Below are 27,306 nucleotides of genomic sequence, written 5' to 3'. Positions count from 1 at the left end.
TCACAAGCAATCATCACCTTATTTTTGGTACTTAATTGGTGCAGAATCAATATTTGATCATGGCATTTAAATTACCCTGTAACTTTAGAAGACTATGTATAAATAGGTTGACTCTCTAATATCATAATACATTATAGTTCTCTTTCTCTCTCTTTTTTTCCCTAAATAGTGGAATCTTATATCAGTAGATCCTACCTCTTTTGAAAGCATCCATGTCATCATATGGTGTGATCATTATGCCAAACAATTTGTGTTGCTGTCGTTTTCTTCAATATACAGAGTTAAAGAATCTACATCAAAATGCTCAGCTATGATGAGGCCAAGCTAGAAGCCCTTTGCACCCACACACACAAAAAATGTTTTGTTATCTGGTAGATTTATAGTAGGCCGTAGCTGCCAACGGAAGTCTCTTTTCTTTAAGGCTGCAGTGTTCCATAATTAGTTTGCTGTTGCAGTCAAGTCACTAACAACTTTTTTCCTAATCCCAGAACAGAATGAAATAGACGATCAGAGCTGGATGGGACCTTGAGGTCATCTAGTTTAACTTGCTCATATTATAGATGAGAAAACAGCCTCTGGCAGGTTAAATGTCGCACAGCAAGTTAGGCATCTGTCCATCAGAATCTCAGAAAAAAAGAAAAGTTGCATTTTTAAAGTGCCTATTTCAGTTCTACATAAGAAGTAGCAATAGATAACGTGGCTAAACCAATCGTGATCTGCTGTTTATTTATTAAATTGTTGACTTATAGAATACTGTTGTGATTCTCTGCATTGACTGAGTAGCTCTTCTGCCCACATGGTGCCACTGAGTCACACAGCTTCATTGATCTGAGACTCGGCGGAAGCACCTCAGTCAGGGCACCTGGGTCCTCCTCTACATGGTCTCTTTCTTCATGTATTATCTCATCCTCTTGGGTCTCTCATGTAGCCCCTCTTTCTTGCAGGATATTCTGTGACTGAAATGGCACATGTTTAGGCCCTAACTCTTTTTAAAATATATATATATTTTATTGATTTTTTACAGCGAGGAAGGAAGAGGGATGGAGAGTTAGAAACATTGATGAGAGAGAAACATCTATCAGCTGCCTCTTACACACCCCCTACTGGGGATGTGCCCGCAACCAAGGTACATGCCCTTGACTGGAATTGAACCTGGGACCCTTCAGTCCACAGGCTGACGCTCTATCCACTGAGCCCTAACTCTTAGCACAGTCTTCCTTCCATCGAGTACAGATAATTGTCCCTAAAGCTTATCTGGATAAATCAACTTCAAGAAAGTATGTTGTTGGGATTATTTCCTTACAGCATGGTGGCTGGATTCTAAGACGGAGCTTCGCAAAAGAATTAGCCCCAAAGTACCAAGTACTCATCAGACCTCTGCTTGCGTCATACTTGTGGATATCTGTTGGTCAAAGCAAGTCCATGGGCAAGGTCAGAGCGAATGTAGGAGGGCACTGTAATACAGCAGGAGTTTTGGAAGATGTGGTTCATTTGGAGCTACCAATGGACCTCCCTACCACAGTGGCAGAGAATTTATGTGGTCAGGGTCAACAGAGCATGATATATTTGACACATAATATGACACTATTTCATTAAACATTTTTTTGCATTGCTTCAGAATTGGAAGTCCAATTGCACAATCGTGCATGGATTGTAGGGGACAGATGAACCTTTCCAGGATATGATGAGCAGAGGAAATGTTTACCTTGGCTTTGGCGGGCACTGTTTCTTTATTTCAGATGGCGAGATTGTGACAGAGCCAGGCAGCTCTTAACATTTTAACATATAAATCTTGAACCAAAAGAACAGAAAAGAGCCAATATTTCCAATGTATATGTAATAAAACGTGAAGGCATATGAATGCTATTTTGGGTATAATTCACCAATGGAAAGAGCAAGACTTCAGTATTAGATTTTTTTATTGGATGAAATTATTGTGGCTTGAACTTATACTGAACTGCTACCGACTGTAACTCAGAAGAGAAAAAAAGAAGTGCCAACCTCCTAACAAATGCCACTTATCAACATACACAGAGAAATACAAGCATGAATCAGTCATAAAGCTCTGTCCTCTGTGAGGCTTCTCTGGGCCTCTGTGAAGTCCTTGATACATACCTGTGTCACTGACAGCGAGTATGCAAATTGCCTAAAAGCTCCATTAGGCTGGTCTGGGCAAGGGAAGCCCATCTGTCAGTTCTGTGACACTTTCCTTTTTGGATCCTCACCTGGGAACACCCAGATGGACGAATCCACGCCAGTGTCTGGTACAACCAACCTTGGAGGACGTTGTCAGTTCGTTATTGTTGTGCGTGTTGTGCGTGTGTGTGTGTGTGTGTGTGTGTGTTTACTGACTTTAATTTTGATCTCCTCTTCTCTCATCTCCCAAACAATTAAATTATAAGGCACAAATATTAATGGATGGAAAAGCTTTTTATTCTCAATAAAATAGACACATTATTATTTAAGCCTAGAAGATGGAACATGGCGAACCCTCCGTGGGGGAAATTCTGGTATTTTTGTATACCGTGTGTGTGGTCTGATCCTCACAGGAAACACACTATTTCAGATTAGCTGGAACTTGTCAGCTGTTGCTGATAGCTGTCCAAAGGTTTTGAGAAAGAGTGTCATGGTGTTATTTTAGCAGGCTTGCCTATTAAGGGCATTTATTGGAAATGGTTTCATGATTCCTAGCCTCTTTCTTCTTTTTTTTTTTAAGACAACACAACAATGACATGTAAGCATTTGGTCAAGGAAGTCCAACCTTCATTTCTTTGAGGTTTTTATGATTAGATTCAAATCTCTTGTCCATCTCAGGTCAAAATCCCCAGGGGAGAGTTAGGAGTGACAACAACAGAATGACAAGTGAAGCCCTCCCTTTGATCATTGATATCTGCTCATCACAAACAGGCTCCTTTCACCCATCTGGTCCAGCAGAAAGATCTACTCAAGTTTCTTTCTGAACGTAGGAAAGGTGGCATAGAAATAATGATGGCCTCGCCACCCAGGGAGGAAAGAGTTTGCAGAAATGTACAGTGGGTCAAAATCTAGAACCAGGGAGAGTATTCCTGCTTTTGAAAAATTCTCAAGCCAACGGCAAACAATGTATGCCGGTCTCTGAAAGGTTTATGACAAGATAGGCTTGATGCTTTTGATCCTTTTGGCAGCTTAATGGTTCATAATTTTGTCAGATTAGATCCTGTTTTCCATTTTTTCAGGAAATGGTCCAAAAGATGTACTGTTGTTATTGACAGGACTTCCAAACTAGTTATTATTGGCTAATAATGTTTCGTTAAAAGTCTGAGCCGAGCATCTTGCCAGACAGGGAGTAAAACTTTTATGCCCAGCGGTGTTTGGATGAGCAAGATAATTATACCCTTGTCCACAGCAGATGCTCTGTTCTTCGCTTTGGCAGTTTCCCTCTTCAGTGTGCAAATTGTTTTCTCTACTGAAGTTGGTGGCTATTCGCAACAAATATATTTCTTTTCCAGCAAAGAATGGATCTCTTACATCACCACTTGTAAATAGCAACGGAATTGATTGGAGTTTTTATTGTTTCACACACAAAGCTGATGTGAAGCAAACAGAAATGCATGCAAGTCCCATGTCCATCAGAGGATGTGATACTAGCCCTGACTGGGTAGCTCAAGGGTTAGAGATAATATGCCAAGGTTTTGGGTTCAATGTCTGGCCAGGGTTCATACAAGAAGAAACCAATGAACACATAACTGAGTGGAGCAATAAATCGTTGTTTCTCTCTCTCTCTCTCTCCCTCTCTCTCTCTCTCTCTCTTTCTCTTTCTCTCTCTCAAAATCAATAAAAAAGGATGTGATACTAAGAAAGAAATCATTTACCAAAGTAGTTGAAAAAGCTACATTGTAATACTTACTTGAATACCCTTATTAAAATCAAGATAAAAAAAATTGTCTCAAGGCTGATAAGCAAATAAAATTCTAAGTCAAACACATAAGTTTACTTAATAATAGGAAAGACCTTTATTTGCAAGTATTTGTAAAAATCTTACGAGCTCTCTCTATGCAGTCTGTATTTCTGTATGAGGCAAATTTCACTTTATCCATATATTTTGAGACCCAAATATAGAGTTCACTTCCCTCACAGTTCAACAGACATGCATGACTGTCCTATGTTTGAAAAAAATGAGAGTACTCTTCTTGGTCACTGATCAGCCAATATATTCCCATAAGCCAGTACTAGGATGCTTACTTCTTCGGGGGTAGCCCAGCGGCTACAGTTGTGTCTGTTAGCAGCAGGCTAGTGGGCGTTTGGCAGAGAGTGGCAGGAGAAGAAAGGACGAGATGGATTTTCCATAGCTCCCTTCTTCTGCTTTTACCACAAGTCCTCCTAAGTAGAAAGGCAACCATAACCTCTCCTCCAGTTGCCATGTTTTCACAACCACAAAACACAACATCCATTTATTTAATAAAACTAAGGATATAATTGGGGGTTAGGTTTCTGGATTATCCCTGGTTTGCCCAAGAATAATCATTGCTGACAAGATTTTTATGGTGAAATTCAACATCCAGCAAATGATGAAGTACCAACTGAGAGAGTTTCCTAAGTCTACATGCAAGTGCTGAAGACCAGAGGTGTGCCTCATCACACACCCTGTCTTCAACTCTTCAGCATGGCCGGGGTGGAAATAGCAACTGAAGGACAAAATATTGCACACAATATTTCTTACCAGCAGAAGCATGAGGAAAAGGTTCCCTGGAGCCTTGAGCAGGGGGAGATAAATCTGTCTGGGCTAAAGGTTTCACAGAGGAGGTGAAATTTGAGTCAGGATAAATAGGTTCTGCTTCTGGGGAACCATGAGGAGGGCATCCCATAAGGTGCAACAGCATGGATCAGGAGGCAGTAGATTCCTCTTTTGCCAAATGCCTTTATCAGAACGTTCTCAAATACCACTATTCGGTTAGATGGCACAAATAAGGATAGGTGGCCCTGTTTGCACACTGACATTTCTCTCCTCTTATTGAAAACGAGTTGCAGCTGAAAGATCTGGAGAAATTCACTATAATCTTGATAAGAGTTGCAGACTATTATGTGTATTCATATTCTAATAAAGATTTAATAACTCACATATTTACAAAGATATTTCTAGTTGTATGTAATGGTCACATGGTTGTCACTAGAGATGGCATAAAAAAATGGTAGTAGGAACGGCAGTATAATAGGATTCTGGGTACAAGCAAGGTTAAATGAGATTAGTGAGAACTTTTATTCAGATGGCTCTTAGTGGGGCTTTCAGGTTATTTTTACCTTGGATGCTATGTGTTGGATTTTCATCTTTGTTTCCAGATGAAGAGAATAGAGTATTCAAGGGCCAGTCCCAGAACTCAATCAGTGGCCAAAACATTGCATCCTAAGTTATAAATAACTGAGGAGATCCTTGTGAAAAGTCAGAAAATTTCTTCCCAGTAGAATAATCAGTGCCTCATTGGGGACATGGTCCTCTCTTTCCTCCTTTCCCTTAACCTTTCTCCTCATAGACTGCTATTCTATCCTGTCTTCTCTAATCGCACACACCTAAACACATCTATACTTCCATACCCTTCCCGCTTTGGGACTGTGCTTAAGGACCACCCACTTTTTATTGATGTACATCACTGAATCTGCTTCTCAGTGTGTTTTTCATTCTCTAGGTATTACCATCAAGGTCTTTTTGAGGAAAAAAATGAGTTAGAACTGAAACCAAAGGAACGTCATTATTCTTCAAATAATTTAATTACTCAGAAATGCTTTTTGGCGAAACATAGCTTCTAGCATCTTCCATCTTCCTGCTATTTATCCATACTCTGGATTACCTCATTCATTAGTTCTGACAAGGGACTGTATTTGTATCATTGCCTGACGGACGTGTTACAAGTTTCAGTACTAAAATATTCGACTCTGAGCTCAGTGCTGCATACTTGGGAGATGATGTTAAATCAGCCTCGGAGACACGCCGCTGTCATCAAGCCAAATAACTCAGTGGAAAAATGATAAGGGTATAAGGAGATCAATAAGGCAAGAGAACCGTGCTTTCAAAAGCAAGGCAAAATATGAGAAAGACTACCAGCCAAGCATTGGGGTGTAAATAAAGCAAGAATATGCCATGTTTGGGACACCCTTATGCTACCGTGAACCATTATCCTGTGAGCTGTAAATTTCCCTTACATTTGCCTAACTCCTTTAATATAGGTCATTCTAAAATACAGCCATAGACTCACTGGCACATTGATTAGTCTGGCGTTGCTCTCCCTTCTCTCCTAACAGAAGAACATGAGGAGATGGCTGATGAATGCTGAGGACAATTCCGAGGCCATTTAGATGTGAGTGGTCACAGTGGAGCGTTCTCTCTACTTAATGATGATTTGTATAACTCATATCTTTGTAAATATGAATTATGCAGATACATTTCTGCCCTGCGAGATGAAATTACTCAACAGGGCTCTCATAAGTGCCCAGTTGCATTGGATTTTTTGAGTGTAAAACGAAGCAAACTGTATAAACTGGAAACTTGGAAATGGAATACCTTGCAGATGCAAGGCAATACAATTTTTTGAATATTTGGAAATAATAATTTATTTTCTATGGGCTAATGGTCAAGGAGACTTTGTGAAAATGGTTCAGAGCCCTTAAGTGTCAGTCTAAGGAATGCGATCTTTAGACTATGAAAAGCATTTTAGGATTTTCTCTTTTCTAATATGGGATGAAGTATGAAAATGAGTTTTTGTTTTAGGAAGATAAAGCTTAAGGCTATGTGCTGGACAGATTAGAGTATTTGGAGCTTGGGAACAGGAAACACAAGTTAGAGATGGTTACATTAACCCATATATGAAGTACTTCCAGACAAGAATAGAAGCAGTGGAATGAATGGAAAAGACAGATGTGAGAGACACTGAAAAGGAAGCATAAGTAGGACTTGGTGCCTGAATGAAACATAGCCATGAAAATAAAAAACAGATGCATACCGATGTTACATGACCAATACACAGTCGATCTGTGAAAAATGACTGCTAAGTTCAAGTTCAGCATTCAAGGCATAATGTACTGTAAAATGTTCATGCCATGATCTGAGGTTACACTTGGAGGTGCCCTTCAGCACAGTGAGCCATCAAGAAAAGTGTCCAGAAAAGGTAATCGAGAAACATGGGCTAAAAGCACATTATAGGCCGAAAGAACAGCAAGTGGAAAAGCATTGGAGCAAATGATCACACACAGTACTTACATCTGAAAATGGTGGGATACCTATTGGTATGGGAAGGAGGTGGGGGGTGGCTTGGAAGGCGGGTTGAGGAGTCAGTGGCAGTAGGTTTGCCTGGAAGCTGATGAAGTTTAAGCTTTAGGCCTCTTCCTTTTCTCCACCTTTTCAATATTCTATATCTAATCTTATCTTCATTTTGAATTCTCCTTAAGAAGGGCCAGTGACCATCCAAATTGTATAAACTTTAGCTACACAAAAGCCACTTTTTCCCTTGCCTAGTCATGTCTTCACATGGTCATGTGGGTTTGGAAATTTTTTAAAAGAAAGGTATTTTCATCACAACTGGTTAAAACCCTTGTCCTTTTTCTGTTTCAGCTTCCCCATTTACACTTTCCTTTTTCTCAGATGGTGGTGGGTGTTTTGGAATTTGGCTAAGGGGAAGGAAGGGGAGAGATGCATTTGGTCTGGATGTAGTGAGATGTAGGATTGTGTTAGCACTAGCTGTTCTGTGTAACAATTACTCCAGGAACACTCAAACTTCCCACTGTCCTGGGCACTATGGCAGGAAGATGGGACCACAAGGTCCTATTATGACTGGTGTCCAGCCTCTGACACTCAACATAGAAAGTTTATGGGGCAGTATATAGAATAAAAGGCTTTGCAAAATCTGAAGCCAAAAGGTAACTGTATGCAAAGTTCTTCCCTTTTTTTTTTGGTCCCCAAATTTACTATCCTAACAATTTATAAGCTATTACCTTAAATGAGTTGTGGAAGCTGAAGAAAAAACCTATTGTAAACTCTTAAAAAATGCATTTCTATCAACCACAAGGAGACAAACAAAATGACCTTTTTACTAGAATTTTAAGTATGGAAAATATTATAAAATTCATGCTATCTGATGAGGTAATTAAGGAATATGCAGACCCCCCTCCCACACACATATGCATACACAGGGAAAATTATTTTGAAGTGTGAGAAATTTATAATTGTTATTTTCAACATTTTTGATATTTATTTTATATGTCAGCTTTTGAAAGTAAATGATTTATTGCAGCCTCCTTGTTCATTCTAAATAATATTCATTTTTATAACTAATTTTATAAATTTGACTTAATTTTTCTTAAGGAGTCTCTAAAGTTGTATAAGTTTTAAGTACCTATCCTTACATTTGAGGGGGAGGGGGATGGACCTTAACTTTTATAATCAAGTTCATAATCTGAACTCCTGACCCATCCATGAAGAGCATTTAAGGGTCAAGTATCTGCTGTGTCCTGAAAGTTTGTGTCTCTCCAGAAGTTCACATGTTAAAATCCTATGTGATGGTATCAGGAGGTAGGGCCTCTGAGAGCTGCTGAGATCATGAGAGTGGAGCCCTCATGAATGAGATTAGTGGCCTTATAAAAAGAGACCTCCCTTACCTCTTACATTATGGGAAGGTACAATGAGAAACCTCAGAACTAGGACAGGACCCTCACCTGACCGTGCTGACACACTGGTTTTGAAATTCCAGCTTTCAAAACTGTGAGAAATAAAATTCTGTTATTTATGAACTACCCAGTCTATGGTATTTCATTGTAGCAGCCAGAATGGGCGAAGACAGCGTTTGTGTCTTTTCAACTGTCATGGTAGTCAGCCTTTTTACCTTCATTCATCTAGCTCTACTCTATAATATCCCAATTAGTGAAATATTATATTAGTGTTCCCTAATGCCCTATGCCCAAATTCCAGTTAAAAAAGTTCCAGTGTCTGGCCCTAGTCAGTTTGGCTCAGTGGATAGAGCATCGGCCTGCGGACTGAGAGGTCCCAGGTTCGATTCCGGTCAAGGGCATGTACCTGGGTTGCGGGCACATCCCCAGTGGGCGATGTGCAGGAGGCAGCTGATCGATGTTTCTCTCTCATCGATGTTTCTAACTCTCTATCTCTCTCCCTTCCTCTCTGTAAAAAATCAATAAAATATATTTTAAAAAAAAGTTCCAGTTTCTGGATAGCATAGTATTTAAGAAATATATTTAAGTAGAATTATGTAACTGATTCAAATCAGAGATATATGCTCAAATGAAAATTGTAGTAGACTATATATAAGGTCAGAAAGATCTTGATGGGGAACATTATTCCACTTAGAAAGTTTCAGGAATTTTTAACTGGTTTCATACAGAAAAGTATTTGCAGGAGTACACAAAGAATTTTGAAGTATGGCCAATGGAGAGAAACTGTCCACCATTTATCAATACTCCATTGCCAGCAAAACAAATGTAAAATAATTACTTTATTCTGTTTTATAAGGGAACAAATAAGATGCATTCTATTTTACACAGGGAGACCACCCATTGAAAGTTAAGTTTATATAATGGACAAATTTGAAAGTCAATTATCATTTTCCTAATTTCTCCCATTTTCTCTGTGTCTTCAATAAAGAAAAAAATCTGTGAGATTAGGTAAGGATAAAATATATATATATATATATATATTTTATTGATTTCAGAGAGGAAGGGAGAGGGAAAGATAGAAACATCAGTGATGAGAGAGAATCACTGATTGGCTGTCTCCTGCACAGCCCCCTACTGGGGATGGAGCCTACAATCCTGATTTGTATTCTGACTGGGAATCAAACCATGACCTCCTAGTTCATAGGTCAACCACTAAGCAACACTGGCTGGGCAAGACGTATAGGTATTGATTGGTCAGTAGAACTAGCATGTTAGCTACAACCATAACTTCCATGTTTATTCTGTTCATAAACATGTCTCTATTTGACCTGCCAGGTATGACAAGTAGCTCAAAGAAAATGGAATACTTTGGGTCATGCCATTTTCAGTTTTCGAATAAGGAAAAAACATGTTCAAAACACACATCTTTTTTTGTCATTGTCTGTGTTCTTGCACACACTGTAGATTGTGTCCATAACTGAAACCAGTAGCCAAGAATGGACATGTCTGTCTGTCTATCTTTACAAATTGCTAACATATGACATGAACTGGCCTTGCCAGAAGCCTTAGTACTGGTGGAAATGAATGACTAGTGGAATCCAAATAAACGAAAGGAAACATGCCTTTACATACAGCACAGCCCGCCTCAGGGCGAGTGGATGGTCAACATTGTAGAATATTGTAATAATATTCCAAAGAGTGCTTCTTGGCCGGTGGTGGGAGTGCGAGGTTCTCATGCTCCTGCATTCCACTCCGTAGTGTGGTCCACACTTCAGGAATCTTTACTTCCCTCCCCTGAAATCAGAGCATAACACCGGTGGATGCCTTTTTCCACTGAATGAAAAATACCCCCGTGCAAAAAAAAAGTCTTAAATATGAATCTACTGATAGACCATAACTCATCTGAGTAAAAGTCATCACTGTGGTAGAAAGTTTTATGTTGTTATTCCCTTCTCTCATTTTATTTTTATCGTTATTATTACCTATTCCTGCAAACCACAAGAACAAGCAATAAAATTAGTTTCATTTATTGTCGTTGAGAACTCTGGTGATATAACTTGACCAGTCCACATCAGTCCTCATTTCTATTCTTTCTGATACTTAAAATGATCACTGTGAGCTATAAAATATGTTGTTCTTTGTTAAGAAGAACAGAGCTCACAATAAAATAAACAGGCGTTCTATAAGAATTAGCATTGCACACAGGCACTGTTTTCTCTCATACTTTAATAAAAATAAATATAGACCGCATTTTGGTGCATATCAAGTTCATCTTTCATTTGCTTTCTATCCTGCTATTATATGTGCTGAGAATTTTATGCTAACTTCACCTGCATGGACTGTTTCTCTAGTTGTATTTCTTTAAAGGAGCAATTGTCATTGGTTACATTTCATCTTTTAAAATGTTTTCATAATAATATTTAGCTTTTATATTATTGTTGAATTTACATGAATTCTAATCAGTCATGTATCATTTCACTATGAGGATATGTTCTGAGAAATGTTTCAGGTGGTATCCTCCTTGTGCAAACATCACAGCATGCACTTACACAAAACTAGGTGGTATATCCTAGTACATACCTCGGCTATATGGTATGGCCTATTACTTCTGCACTGCAACCTGTACAGTATGTTACTGTACTGAATATTGTAGAAAATAGTAACACAATGCTAGATATCTATATAGCTAAACATATCTAAACCTAGAAAAGGTACAGTAGAAATGCTGTAGGAAAGATAAAAATGGCACATCTACATGGGGTACTGACTGTGAACAGAGCTTCCGGACTGGGTGAGTTGCTCTGGGTAAGTCAGTGCGTGACCATGAGTGGATGTGAAGGCCTAGGGCGTTACTATACTGTACTGTACACTTTATAAACTGAATACTTGGCTACCTACATTTATTTTTAAATGTTTTTCTTTCTTTAATAATAAATTAACCTTAGATTATTATAACATTTTTACTTTATGAACTTTTAATAAAGTTTGTTTGTACAGAAACATTTTCTTTATTTCCTTTCTAGAGGCCCGATGCACGAAATTTGTGCAAGAGTAGGCCTTCCTTTCTCCGGATGCCGGCATCGGCTTCCCTCTGGCACCCGGGACCCTGGCTTTCCTCGCAGCCCCAGCTTCGTCCGGAAAGTCATCCGGTCTAATTAGCATATTATACTTTTATTATTATAGATTCTATAAGCTTTTGTGTTTTGTTTTTACTTTTTAAACTTTTTGCTAGAAACTAAGACACAAGCACAATTAGACACGTGGGCAGGATCATCTGGATCACTGCCTTCCACCTCCACATTGTGACCCACTGCAAGGTCTTCAGGGGCAATACCACACTTGGAGCTGTCCTCTCCTACAGTATCAATGCCTTCTTCTTGAGGAGGTGTCACTGTTTTCAGAAATATGCACATAGTGGTTTTCCTCATTTCTTTCATCCAACACAGATTTTCATGTAAGCAGATAATGCACACAGTGGTCCTTATTTCTATTCTTTCTGATACTTATTTTTTAAGAAGTCCTCCTTAATACTGAAAACACTTTGGTATCAGGGTCCAGGTTTTCAAACTTTGTAAAGAAGCTTGTTGAGGTCTGCAAAAGCTTCTGCTAACCCCTTCCCTGTGCATTTTCTTAAGGATTCTTCTTTTCTCTTCTCCTGTAGTCGCCTTCTCTCTTGCCTCTTCTTCAGCTTTGTGTTCCTGTTCCAGTTCCAACACCTCCTCACTAGTCAATTCCTCAGGAACCACCTCTAAGGGCTCCTCAATGTCCTCCCATCTCAACCACAGCCTTGTTGATTTTTGCAACCTTGGCACTATATTACACAGGCTGCAGCATCACTAGGCAATAGGAATTTTTCAGCTCCATTATAGTTTTATGGGACCACTATTGTATATGTGGTCCATCGCTGACCAAAACATAGTTATGCAGGAGTGACTGTATACGTTTGATTTTGGAAGTGTTGTAGCATGGGTTAAATTTGTGGTGGTTATCTGAAAATTAGAAGCCTTTGGACTTTCTTTGATATATTATAACTTTTCTTTAATTAGATCCATCCTTCACATCCAAATTCTGGGCAGAAATTCCTAAAATCAGCAGCTTCAGGAAATCTATCTATGGAAAAGAAATACTTTACTATAAGAAGCTATATTTCTAGGCTGCTTTGCTACACTATCCATGTTAGTAAATTTGAAAAATTTGCTTACTACCCATTATCAGCCAAAGTTTTGTGTTCTGTCTGATGTTGGTTACAAGCAAAAGGGTGTGACGTGATTTATATTATACATGTAAGTTAATATGAAAAGCTAGCTTATTGAAATGTTTAACTCCACATGCTATTATTTCCTCAGTTAGGGAATACTTATGAAAACTACTGATATTATGATTTCAAGGATGCAGCTTTTATCGCTGTTCTGGTAGTTCCTGCTGTAATTTTTGTTTTTGTGATGTCTGCTGTCATAGCTTAGCTTCTTAGGTTTGGTCTCTGTTTTGACTTTGCTTAAGATGTGATCAGATGATTGGTGTTACTGGTCTTCCCTCAAAGAGTTTAAAGTGGGCCCTGAGTGGGTACTGCAAGGAATGATGACATAGTTATTCGTTCTTTTCAAGGTGCTCTCTGTGGGCTAATGAACAGAGAGGGTCTCTGAGTCCCATCTTTCTTCAAGACATTCTTCTGTGCCCTGTGCTATTTCTCCATTAGATCATGGGGATTTGTTAAATCAGTCTGTCTGCCCACACACTCCTCTGGTCCTAGCAGCCTAGCCGTGGAGACAGAGCCACCAAGAAATATTTATTCTTCTTCCCTGGGTGTGCCTAGCTGCTTCTTTACTACTCATGCATTTAAACCCTCTCCTTTCTGTATGTCCTCTAGGATGTTAGGCCTTTGAATAGCAAGCATGTCACCTGTGGCCACATCCATTTTGTGCTGCAGTGGGAGCCTGGAGCTAGCTCTTCCCTCTTGTGCGAGCTGATGGCTAACTTCTCAGAAATGTTCTGAGCCAGATGTTGAACTGTTAGTAGGTAAAAGCAGCCAATAGAAGTATTTACATGTCAAAATCAGCAAAGCTATACATCGAGATTTTGTTTTGTCTTATTTTGTTATTTCTGAGACCTGGAATACCAACACAGTGCTTATTCTGAGTCAGTTTTCTCTTTTGATTCCCATTCCAGTCAATTAACCTTCTACCGAATACAGCAGTCACTGAGGCTTCTATGGGGTGGGGGTGGGGAAGAGGATAGTGACTATTGGAAAACTCTTGGGGATTATAGTTTAGATTTCTGTTTGTCAAGTTACACATGGTATTCTAAACTGAAGCAAACCCAAACCAAACCAAGTTATTCTCTGCAATATTGGAAATGTATAGTAAGTACTTTGGACTGTATAAATGTATGAGTATTTCATTTTTATATAATAAATTATTTGCTAGTTACCCTAGGACACATATCATACAACTTGTTATAAATTAGGGCAATAATTAAGCTGAAATAAACAGTTGAAGCTATTGTTTATCCACAAAATCTCCTTTCAGGGCAGCAATTTTTATTTATTTTTTATATTTTTTAAAATATATTTTTATTGATTTCAGAGAGAAAGGGAGAGGGAGAGAGAGATAGAAACATCAATGATGAGAGAGAATCATTGATTGGCTGCCTCCTGCATGCCCCCTACTGGGGATTGAGCCCACAACCCCGGGTATATTCCCTTGACCAGAATTGAAACTGGGACCCTTTGGTCCACAGGCCAGCGCTCTATCCACTGAGCCAAACCAGCTAGGGCAATTTTTAAAAACCTAATTATTCTTAGTGTTAGAAGCTATGAAATTGGTCTAGTTTATTTTCTATATATAAAAGTCCTTTTAGGTAAGGGTATGGACATTTAGTAGTTAGTGTGTTATTTAACTGATAAGCTTTTCCCACTTATCAGAAGAATAAGATATAGTTGGCAGTGATATATCTTACTTGACTAAGTACTTGTACAATTTATAAATAATTTTCCTGAGTTTACATATTCTAAGAATAACTTCCCTTGTAAAAGTTTATGTGTGTGTGTTTTTTAATTCTTCTGAGGATCTTGTCATCAGTATATCTGGAGATAATTAGTGGCAGTAGCTAAAATAGTACTAACTGAGTCTAATGTCTCATTAAAGAATGACATCCTATCTAATAGAGTGAATATGCTAATTGACCCTCACACCATTGCAAAGATGGCAGTGCCCACAGCCAATAAGGAGGGAATATGCTAATTGACTGCCCCACCCTCAGCCCCCGGGGCGGCAGGTGCGCAACAAGGCTGGACCCACCCCCAGGCGGGCCTGGCCGAACCTCTAATGCATGAATTTTCATGCACCAGGCCTCTAGTTTCTTTATAATCTAGAGAACTTGTTTGACAAACATGAAGGGGCATTTTACTTTGTATTGTAAGATTTCATTTAATACAGGTAACCAGAGTTTGCTAGATCATTCAATGGACCAACCAATATACCTCTTATTCAAAAGAACATTAATGTCATGACAACAAGGAATATTATATAATACTTTAGGATTTATAGAATAATAAGTAACACCAGTAGATTGCTTATTGTGTTCCAGATTTTATTCTCGGTGCTTTACACATAATCACTTATTTGAAATTTTCTAAGGTAGTTATTATCCTCAGTTTTACAGATGAGGAGACTGAAGCAAAAGAGATGAGATAATTTGCCTGGGGTTGTACAGACAATAAGCGGAAAAGCAGGATTTGAACTTGGGTGGTGTGGCTTCAACATCTATGCTCTTAGTTCCAATAACAATAACTCCTTGAGCCTTTGGAGAGTCTACCGATCAAGGGCAAATACTATACTCTTTACTTGCAAGTCTCAGAAGCCTCAATCACTAATTTTATAAGAACAAAAGTAACTTGGAGAAGGAAAAGCAGAACTGTCTTGTCATTGGGAATCAATCATTCTCTTGATTATTGAAAATTTCACTGGGCAAAAAGAATCTCCAGTAATCATAGTACAGAGAAGATACATCAAAAACTGGATATATCCATACTGTTTTGGAGATTCTCTAAGGTACAAGATGGATGGACTTAAAATATACTGAAAAAGGAGTCCTTATAGAGGTTTATAATTATGAGAAATAAAATTTTGAATGTATAAATATTGCATGAGCTTCTTATTTAAGAATGTAGTAAATTGATAACAATATAAAATGCCCAATAGTCATTTTATTGCCTGATCCTTTTTTTTAACCCTGGGCATTAATTTATTCTCATAGTTATAATCTCATGGCCCAAACTACAATAAATGTTGAAAATATATTCACAGAAAATTATCTGTGCAAGTGCTCCTTCCAATTTTTATAATGAAGCAATTACTTTGTATCTATTAATTGCTGTCACATTTTGATCTGTGCTCTAACATTGTTTTGTGGTTTTTTTGAGAAAATTATTGTGTTTTATACTCTAAGTATTTCATATTTAGAACTTCCAAAGCATAGGTTCAGTCCACATTTAATTTTGCTGCATCCATTAAAAAATGAATGAATTGGCTAATAAAACATCACAACTATTTTATGTCATGGACTATAGGTTGTTGTTTATGAATATTCTCAACTGACCCAGTAGTTCACTGTAAGAAAGCATTTTTCTTTTCTTTTTTTTTGCCTTCATTCAGTGGAGAGAGAAATAAGATTGGTAGAATAACATACTACATGGGGGTGGGGAGAGAAAGGTGATCTTCTTTTGGGATGTGCGGGTAGATGCACATCCCAAAGTAAATGCACATCATAAAGTGGATGATATCGTATTGAAAATGCAGAGCTTCCTACCCAGGCAGGACGCTTGTCTGCCTAAAACAGAGACATTTATTCTTTAGCAGCAGTTTATCTCAATTGCTCTCTTTTCTTGGTATTTAGTGATTTTACAATACAGATGGAATCGTTGTTAGTGGCTGAAAACCAATAAAATCCATCCTGTTTCTTCCACAGATTAGAGTTTGTTTCCTGGAAATCTCTTTTATTAATGTCCACTTTGGGTCTGGGGAAGTATCAATTGAAAGAGAGATTTCACATGGTAAAAACCTAGACCCACTCATGAAGGAAAAAACACTTAAATACTAACTCTACTCAAAGGAGATCAATTGCCTTAAAAAAATCTTTAAATAGCAGCCTAGACATTGTGACCATTATTTTGCTCAGCACATTTAGATACTGTAGATGTGTTGTATGGTGTGGCGATATGATGCCTTGTAGTTATACGAATGACCTACATCCGCATTGTACAGTAGAACTTTCTATAAGGATGGAAATGTTCTATGTCTGCCTGTCCAACACAGCATTCTAGCCATGTGTTTTTGAACTTGTGGCTAGTGTGACTAAGGACCTTCATTTTTTATTTTAATTCATTTGAATTAATTATATTTAAACTTAAGTAGTCAATGTCACTAGCGGCTACTGTATCAGACTGCACATATCTACAGTTAAATGCAGAATTAACTGGAGTGAAGACTGCTTAACTTCAGGTCCTGGATATGGTGCAGAGTAGTTGAACAACCTTAGAAAATCATTTAACCTCCCTGAGTCTCCATATCTAGTATTCTTAGTTTCTATATGGGGATAATAAGAGTACCTACCTCCAAAAGTTCTGAGATCATTAAATAAATCGATTAGTATAAAGCTCTTTGAACTGTGCCTAACTTACAATACATGCTCAACAAACATGAGCCATTGCTATTCATATTAATTATTTTATAGTCTTTTGTAGATTTTTAATGATGTAGGAACTGAAAGGGAGATGGAAATTAAATAGGTCTAAAGTAATAAACAGATAAAGTCATAAAATGGGATAGAATTTTAGGTAATCCTAGAGGAATGACTGAGATTTAAATAAATAAAAAGTAATTTATAAATCGAGTGACTGTATATTCTAATTTACTTTGGAAAATCTCAAGTTGTACCTTGTATCCTGGTTTAATTATTATGTTTTTCTTTTGTTCTAAAAAGTGTTTGTAAGATGAATTTTCTAGTCACCTTAGAATAAGATATAGAGATGGAGGCCAGGCATTCCAGGTGGAAGGAAGAAAAGAAAATAAGGTATAGATGCAACTGTGACTATGATGTGGCATGAAAGATGAATGAGCACTGGGAAAGAAAAGAAAACAGAGCTAGATATGAGCTAGAGAGACATAATGGAGGTAGGATGAAAGCTTGGACAAGGAAATTAAATTTGATTTTAATGCTATTTACGCTATTATTGCATTGCTCCTCAGTCAACACAGATTCACTTTCATAAAAAATTTGTGATGTAATTGGACAAAATTATTCAGTGGACCCAAAAAAGCCCTTTACCATTTGATGCTTTGATTGGCCATCCATTATTCACTGTAATTCGTGCAAGGGGCTCGGTCCTCGCAGCCCCAGCATCATCCAGAAGGTCGTCCAGACAGTCTTTCCGCTGTTTGGCTATCTGGTCTAATTAGCATATTATGCTTTTATTATTCTAGATAGTTTGAAAGAAAATCATTTACTTAGATCGCCCATTAGCTACAAGTAACCAAATCAGTAATATGATTGGTTAACAGGAAAATTAGTCTTTTGAGTAGAATTATAGCTCATCATATCAGTTTTCAAGAATGAAGGAGAAAACTTTGTGTACATTTAGTTGCAATAAATACTATGTCAACATATCTTATGGCAGTGTTCTTCAGGCTACATCTGTTGGTCTTCATTCATTTTAGGCCAGCATGCGTGATAAATGGAAGGGAATTTATTGTTGGCATTATTAGTGATTGTAATTGTAGGGAAATAAGGAGTATATTGGACTGTGAAACATAGATTATAAAACAACTAGGAAGAGAGTCAAAGATAGAAATAATGGGGGAAAATGAAACTAAAAATTTAAGTAAACATATCTTATAAGGTACAAGAATGGGACTCAAGTGTAATTGTTTTACTCTTCACAGACCTCCTTTTTTATTTCTAATTGCATTCTGAATTGAGATGCTGACCATTGGTGAGCCCAGAGATTTCCAACAGTTCAAGGTGACCTGTTATGGATTGTCACTCTTTCCCCAGTTATTCTAGCCCATTGTAAATGAGTCATTTGTGTGGATCTCTAAAGTATTCCTGGGGGGGGGAGGGACAAAAAATAGGAGTCTTAAACAGGGATTATAGTAACTTTTGGTATTTCTGGAGAATTCTATTACTGTTATAGTATAGCAGACATGGTACTCTCCATCTAGGGAACCATTCATGGCCTATGGCCTTTTTTTTTTTCAGAGCAACCAATAATTATCAATATTAGAATCATGAACTGTGTGGGTAATTTTCAAAGCTTAAACTAATGCCACAAGCACCTCATATTTTGAAGTTTTTTAATTTTGTTTTTCATTAAAGAGATCAAGAGTTGGCCAAATGGACAAGAGTTAGGCAAAGACAGGATGTCACTGGCATTTGGAAAATTGAGCAATCTTTATAAAAGCTTATTGGCATCAATTACTCTTCTCTAGCTTGTAAATGTATTAACGAAATTGGTTTATAGGTGCTTACAATAATTTATTTGTGTCTTCAAGTACATGCACTTAAAAATGTCATTTAATATCTAAACCTCTGACTGGAATTCAATGACTTTAGATTAAGCCTATTTGTAAATAGTACAGGGCAATGTGTAATTATGCAATCTACTGAGGTTTTCCAAACCTAATATTTAGAGCAAGAGTGAATCTCATCCTAACAGAATTTTAATAAAACTCCGGTAGTGAGTTGTAAATACCTTGAAACTAATTAGCCATTCCCTCCACAGTGATTGTTTCATCACTGCTTAGTTATTGCATTTTGGTTCTTGATGAAAATGGCAAACCACAGTTCTAATGACATAGTTTCATCTCAAGAACAGTGGCTCCCATCTTAAAAAAAATAAATGGTTGACTCTTTTAGTTTCCCCTTAAAGGTACATTATTCCAACTAGGACTTAAAGAGCAAATGTTTATTTTGAGGATCTGCCTCATGGTGATGATGATGCAATTGGTAGGAACAAAAAACATTTATTGAGTACTGACTCTGTGTCAGGCACTGTGCTAAATATTTTATATGTCATTTATATAGTAAAAACCTTCCAACAGTCCTATGAGGTGAGATCATCATAATCTCTTTGTCTTCTGACTAGAGCTTTAAGTGCCTAGTTAGTGGCAAAGCAGGATTCTCAGCAGGCAATCTGGAGCTCTCAAGCACCATATTACCACTGTTGACAGTAGCTATTACCTAGACCAGTTGGCGGAGAATGTGCAAATGATTGCCTTTTGTACAGAATTTTGTCCTTTATTGCTCATTTCCATATCAGAGCTGTGGGGCAGGTTTTTACCAAACTCTGTTATAAAAGGCGTAATTGAAACAATTGTTTTCTATAGTCATATTCTACATAATGGAGAGGCAATTGCCTAGTATGAAATTGCAAAGCGGTAATGTATGTGGTTCATGAAACTCTGGCTAAAATTGCATGGCTTGCCTTAGATATTAATTTAGCTGCATTTGTTATTGCTTGCATGCACAATATTCATATTCACCCTTATTTGAGGCTATTCTAAACACTCCAGTGATTGCCACAGTTTTCGCCATGTCTACTCGTTCATGTCGTGTGTTGATACTAGAGGAGAGGTCTAAAGAAGCAAGGTTATATGGAAATTACACTGTCTGGGAGAGGAATCCAATAGCCTGCAACAGCATTATCCAGTGAGCAATGGATTACATGTGTACATGCAGGCTAAATAATGTATGATTTAAGACAGGAATGTGGTTTATATTCATTTTTGGATAGTGAAAGAGTTGGCATGCCAATCCCAGGAGAGACTTTATCCAGGGCTTTACCCTTGAATGGATAAAAGAGTACAAATTCTATTGCACTGATGATGAATAAAAACAAATTGGGGAGCCCATCAGCAAAGCAGACTGCTGCATGATGGAGTCCAAGGCTACTCCAAAACCACCAGACCAACTGCTTCAGGATCCTGCCAGCAACCAGATGCCAGGAATAGAATTGACTGCAGTTTGGCATCAAGGCTCTGTGATTCCCAGCCAAGGGGAATTGCATGCAAAAGATATTTAAAATTCTCTTTGAAAAAGAGTTATGTTTCCAGTCCTATTCTGCTTGGAAATGATATGTAGCATATCGCCATTTTAGTTGCAGGGGGTGGAGGCCTGGGGAGGTGATGCCATGGGTACTTAGGGCTAAGGAATTGAACTTTGTTAGGTAATAGAGTGTTTCAATGAAATCATTTTTAGGCTATTGGTTAGTATCATTAATCAAGGGGAATACCATATTGGTCCTTCAAAGAGAGTGACAGGATCTGTTTAAAGCTGTGATTCCCAACCAAAGGCAATATCACTCCCTTAGGGAGCATTTGGCAATATCTGGAGATATTTTTGGTTGCCACATCAGGAGGAGTGGGTAGAACAACTAGCAGCTAGTGGTAGAAGACAGGGGTTTTGTTAAAGATTCTACAGTGCAAAGAACAGCCACCTACAGCAAAGAATTGTTCTTTCCAAAATGTCCGCAGTGCCAAGGTTGAGAACCCTGATTTAAAATTACCTGGCCAGTGCATAAACATTGCAGCCCTGCCTTTAGACAATGGTTCTAATGTAGTTTGACATTGTATAAAACATGATTTTTAATGATTTACTTTACTCCATTGATGTGTGAACAACAGTTATTGAATGTACCAGATGCTTTCTATTAAAACAAGCAAAAACACCCTCTCCAGGTTGCATCCAGAATAGCGAGGGGGCAAAAAGACAATGAACCTCCCTCCAGACCTACACACGTACACACCACACATTTTACAAGAATGTAGGAGGACCCGCTTGATTCACTTTTCAAACTTGAAAAATGAGGCATATTAACAAAGCACACTAAATGAATCAGCTGTTTAGGATGATCTACAAGCCAGTTCATTTTCCTGTTATTAAATAACAAACCATGAATCTTGACAAATGAACCCCACTAGTTTGACATTATTTGAAAAACTCATAACATGCTTGCTTCTGTTGGGCACTTCCCCTTTGAAATTAAATTTTGAGATTGGCTTTATTTAAATTCTGGTAGAGGGAAAGAGCTTGTTAACCTTCATTTTGACTGCATGCTGTTTACCATCATCATTCTTTTCTCCCCCCTTATACTTGGCTCACCAGAGCTTCTGCCCGAGTCTCGCTGTCCAGGGCTCACTGCAAGGAAGCCGGTTGTGTTTGTTGGCGCCTCTGTCTTTAAGAGGTGAAGTTCCTGGTGTTGTGGGGACTGCATGACTTCTGGAGTCAGACTCCCTCAGTTCATATTGGGGCTGCAGCCTTGTGACTTTGCAAAAATCATTTGCCCTGTCTGTGCCTCTGTTTTCTCATTTATAAAATGAGCTTAATATTATTTGCCTCATTAGGCTGTTATAAAGGCAACATATAAAATGATGAGCAAGACCCTGCTGGGTAGCTCAGTTGGTCAGAGCGTCATCCCTAGAGGCCAAGGTGGTGGGTTCATTCCCCCATCAGGGCACATATATGAATCAACCACTAAATTGCATACATAGGTGGAGCAACAAATCCATGTTTCTCTCTTTCTCTCTCTTCCTATCTCTCTGGAATCAATAAAAAATGCATAGCAAGCACACATTAAATGTTACCCATAATGATTAGAATCTTTATCTTAAGAATAACATCTTCAAAAATGGATGCCAAGTCATTTTACTTAATTTACTAAGGATGACATAGGTACAAATCTGCTGATTTAGCAGCCCCAACATGTGACTAAGAAGGCTCCAGCCCCCATCCCATAATCCCTAACAGCCCCTCCCAGCAATGCCACCATGAATAAACATCTGAGAAAAGCATGCACGCTTGCCAAGCATATGCGGCTTCTGCTTCCTGAGAAGTCTTCTATCTCCCCCTTCAATCCCAGTGCCATCCCAAGGTCTTTTTTTGAAAATCTGCCATTTCTACTAGCTTTAACCAAGGACACTGCAAATTCATAGCCACCCCTTGCCTTGTAGCAGCTCAGTGTTACAGTGTTCAGCAACCCCAGACCTTAAGTGCTCACCACCCCTCAATAGGATTTACAAAGTGTGACTTTGGGCAATATCACAAAGTCAGTTTCATCTGAAGGAAAATATTCTTTACTACCATTTTAAAATTTCTTCCTCAGGGCTTTAAAAAGCTAATCAATGATAAAATTCCAAGTTCATTTAAAGATGAAGAATTGAGAATCAGTCACGTTTAACCACTTTTAATCAGGAAAGTAGCTGCTGTGACCCATTAACCCCTAAAGATTATTGATGCCCCCCTTTTTTTAAGATGCTATAGGTTAGTCGTTTGTCTTTGGCAGCCGGAGCATACAAAACCTCTTTTGCTTTTCACAAATTAATTCATTTCAGCCTGTGCATTTGTCAGACATTCCCGGAACCTTCAGCCAATGTTTTGTTGATTAAAAGATGTGTATTTTGAACATGGATGGAGAGGAAGGAATTTATAATTCTCAAAACCAGAGAGTGATTTATAATGCAGGCCGCTACCTGAATCATTCAGTGCATCATCAACACATGAATGAAATATTAAGAATTAGCAGGAGTGTCAGCCCTGGGTCTTAAAATCTATGGATCAATTGGTTCAGTTACACTGAGCAAGTCTACCCCTTTCAGCAGAATTACTAGAACTCACAAACAAGATGATGACAGAGAAAAACACCTTTGTATAGTTTCTTCAAAGGGCTTTTGAAATACATGCTTTTCCCACAACAATCTGGTGCTTCCACTCCTATTTATAAATTACGTACCTTGTTTCCATGCACACAAGTTCCCGCTACTCATTCCAGATTTGATTTGCTTTGGACTGTTTGTTTAATCTCCCCTCCCCCCAGTGAATACATTGGGCCCTTTGCAGGGCACAGTTATTGTTTTAGGCACCATGCAATTTACTAAATGGTGCCCCAGTTGTGTAAAATGCTCGCAAAGATCCCTGAGGGAAAACAAAAGAATTAAGTCAACACATATTGATCACCCTATAGTTGGTGCTTTCTTCTATCAATCAAGGGCTCAGTCTGAACTGGTCCATCTGATCTGAGATACATAGAGCTGGAGACATTTTTCTGGCTCTCTGGTGGTTTAAAAGGCTAGGCAGTTGGAACAACTGCTTTTAAACAAAGCCTCATTTTAAAAGAAGCCTGAGTACAGAATGGAATTCCAAGAATTTAGAGGGAGGGGAGGGGAAAGTGGCAAAAAAACACACAAAAACACCAAACCCTGGGAAATTTAAGAGAAGAAAGCACATGGGAAGTAAAAGATAAATTCCATCTGCCCTGTTGCAGTACACAGAGACCAGGATGCTACTTCAGCCAGGATGTATTGAACACCTACTAAGTGCAGGGCTTGTAAAGAGGTAGAGTTAAGTATTATGGATGTCCGAGAAGCGAAACACAATTCTTAGCTCAAGAAGGAATAGTTTTTCATGCAAACCAAGAATCTTTATGCAGATATTAGATTCCAAAAGACAATCAATATATGCCATTTTATTCAACTATTGGGGACAGAAAATATTCTGCGGTGTAATTCATTTTAAAATTCGACATTAAAAGTGTTGTTCACAAACTCACACTAAAGAAATGGTTGAGAAAAATGTTCATTTCAAAGAAGCGAGTTGGGGCCTCTGGGGTTTGCTCCTGTCATTCCAGCCCTGTCACCTCCCCATTTCTTAAACAAACTGCCTAATACTCCCTTGACCACTTTGTGCTTGCATTTGACGTTGGATTATCCTGTCTTATTCTTCCCAGACCCAAACCCCCAGTTAATAACAGGAAAGCCTGAGGTAAGGGAGCTTGAAGTCCTTTACATAGGAGATGGTTCAGACCCTGGCTGGCCTAGGGAAAAAGTAGGAATTCAGAGGAAAGGATGATTCTAGAAACCTCTCAGAGACTTTGGTAGCTGACGGTATTTTGAGATTTAGGATTAGGGAATGGATGAAGTTAACATCAGAGTCCTAGCATGGAGGCTGCAAGAATGACGGCGACATGGAAAAAATGGGGTAATTGTGGTGGGTGGCTGGTGTGGAAAGATGGGAGATAAGAGTAGATATTAGGAGTTGCATTTTGACAAACTGCCTCTAAGAGGCATGTCTTATAGTCATTGGAAATATGCACTGGGGCAAATAGGAAATCCTGGAAATGTGTGTTAAACAGATTGTAACAGCAGGAAACAAGGCTGGATACTGCTAAAATGTGCCCTCTTTTAGGGATTAAAGGCTGTGTTTATTCCATTTTTATTGTACACCATGTAGCCTAAGTATTTATTAAGCACCTACATGCTATTTGATAAGTACATACCTCCCACCCCTGATAAAATAGCTAATGTGTCTTCAGGTTAAAACTCAGCCAGAAATGTCCCTACTGGAATCTGATGGATGTGTTTATTGTGCCTGTAGGTGGCATTCTGAGTTATGGTTGAGGATATCTGGGATCGTTATATAGACTAAGATCACTGGCGATACAGAGATGAATGACAAATATTACCATTATACATTTTTTTTATCGTTAACATTTATTGTATACTTACTAATTTCCAGGAACCATTTTGGTTGCATTAGCTCACTGAGTTTTGGTAAAATCCCTATGACATGGGGGAGTACTATTTCTATCCTCCTCACATGAATGAGAATGTTGAGTCTCAGGGAGGTCAAGGCACGATGCAAAGGTCACAGAGTCCATAAGAGATGCAGCAGGGACTTCAACCCAGGCAGTCAGTGCAATTTTAGAATTTCTGATGATATGCCTGTATGAAAAAGCAATAAAGTATAATGAGTAATATATCTACTTATTTTGGCATATATAATTAAAAAGATCCTCACATTGTATATCCTTAGTTGCTGGAGGTCATTTTATCATTTCCATTTTTCTCAGAAAGAGTCTGACAGGTTAAAGGAGTTATCTACTGGGGGGAGATTTTACTCCCAGGGGACATTCATGAGTGTGTGAAGACATTTTTGGTTGCCACAACTGCGGGATGGGTGCTGCTAAAATCTGGTGGGTAGAGGCCAAGGATGCTGCTACCACCCTATAACGAACAGGACAGCCCTCCAAAAAAAGAAGTGTCCTGTCCACGTTGTCAGTAGTGCTTAGGTTGAGACCCTGGGTTAGAGTGAAATAAAGGGGACCTTGACTGATGGGAGAGAATGGTGGCTGAGTCTTGCTAACAAAGTCTTTTTCCCCATGAAGAAGCAGGTTTGGGAGGGGAGAAGAGATCAGATAGATTCATTCATTTGCTTGTTTACTCATAGAATCACCATCCACAGAATGATTTCTTTGTATCAGGAATTGTGCTGGAGAGTAATGCGGAGGAAACAATCTTCGGGAGTTGCTTTGGATAAAAAGAAGGAACAAAGAGTTAGAGGCAAACCAAAGATGCTTGGCTATTGAACATGCGCTGGGCAGAGCTTTGGTGTCAAGAGTGAGCTGTGTTCTTTTGTCAGAGAAGGAGATAACATGCTACCTTAGAGGTCTCTAAGGAAAGTCACAGTGGACAGACTCCGAAGCCATAGGCTGCTGTCAGAAGCCCCTGGGAACTTGGTTATGTCCCATTTATAGCAAGCTCACACTGATCCAAATGCAGGGCCAGAGAGGGGAGAGGGCATCTTTTGTTCTCAGAAGTCCACAGAGTCGTGATGTATATAAGTATGTGTGTGCATGTGTGGATCGGAGAGGCCGAGACGCTTGCATTGCTTTCGAGGTGCTCTGCTGGCCTGGGAATAGGTGCTGGCTTTGTTTTTCCAGTAACAGCCTTTTCTGTTTCCAGCAGTCCTATGCACCAGCTCCCCACCCCATGGCTCCTCCCAGCCCCAGCACAAACAGCAGCAGCAACAACAGCAGCAGCAACAGCAGCGGGGAACAGTTGAGTAAAACCAACCTGTACATTCGAGGCCTCCCACCAGGCACCACTGACCAGGACCTAATCAAGCTGTGCCAACCGTAAGTGCCCTTCTGCTCTGCGCCGTTTCTAACCCACGTGCTCGCCCACGTGGGCTCCGACCACGCCGGCCTTGGCTCTTGTACCCCATCCTCCCATTCACTGGTGTCTCAGTGAGGAAGATGCTGTTGTCTGAAGGGATTTAAATTTGAGATCTAAGTCCAGCTTACTGTAGGGAATGAATTTGTTTATGGTATGAAGAGGGGATTCTTGAGCAGATATACATGGGAGTGCTGGCCGGTGTGCATGTATTGACTAGGAAGATAATGGGCAAGCATTGAGTTGGGCCCTGAAACCTTGTGGTTGGTGGAGTCAATGATGAATCTCATGAAAAAAAAAAAAAGGCTTCCTCCCCCCCACTCCCACGCCCAGAAGTATTAGTGGGGAAATCTCAAAAACTCAGAAGAAGTGATAGATTTCAGCATGGTTATCTCCTGTGTTGCAAACTTCCTGGCCAGTGCTTGTAAATCTCAATTCAGTGGGAATCAGGTAATTAGAGAATTGTAAGGCAAATGCTCTAGTTTCATTAAATACATCTATTTGCAAGTCCAGTGAATCTACTTTCCACCAAGGCCAAGAACTACACTCGCCAAGTAGCTTCGTGTTTTCTAGGAAATGTGGTAATGATTAAACGCCCTTCCAAAATATTTTCGTTATTCCATTATCTACCAACACATACTATCAACTCTCTTATTTCTCTGACAATAAATCAAAC

General features: G+C 38.9%; 1 protein-coding gene across 11 annotated transcripts in view; it reads left to right on the top strand.

Moving 5' to 3' along the window:
* RBMS3 (RNA binding motif single stranded interacting protein 3) overlaps positions 1-27,306 on the top strand; it is a 606,121-nt gene that overhangs the window by 114,873 nt on the left and 463,942 nt on the right. For 7 of the 11 annotated variants that reach the window (XM_006087592.3, XM_006087588.3, XM_023752958.1 and 4 more), the window contains exon 2: positions 26,421-26,593. In XM_006087592.3, the coding sequence (XP_006087654.1) occupies positions 26,421-26,593 (173 nt within the window). The remainder of the gene's footprint in view (positions 1-26,420; positions 26,594-27,306) is intronic. The other 4 variants (XM_006087595.3, XM_023752955.1, XM_006087596.3 and 1 more) reach the window with 1 other exon arrangement.

This window comes from Myotis lucifugus, unplaced genomic scaffold, assembly GCF_000147115.1.
Source record: "Myotis lucifugus unplaced genomic scaffold, Myoluc2.0 scaffold_39, whole genome shotgun sequence".
In the NCBI taxonomy this organism is placed as follows: domain Eukaryota; kingdom Metazoa; phylum Chordata; class Mammalia; order Chiroptera; family Vespertilionidae; genus Myotis; species Myotis lucifugus.
The sequence above is the reverse complement of the archived record's forward strand: the minus strand, read 5'-3'. Positions and strand labels throughout refer to the sequence as shown.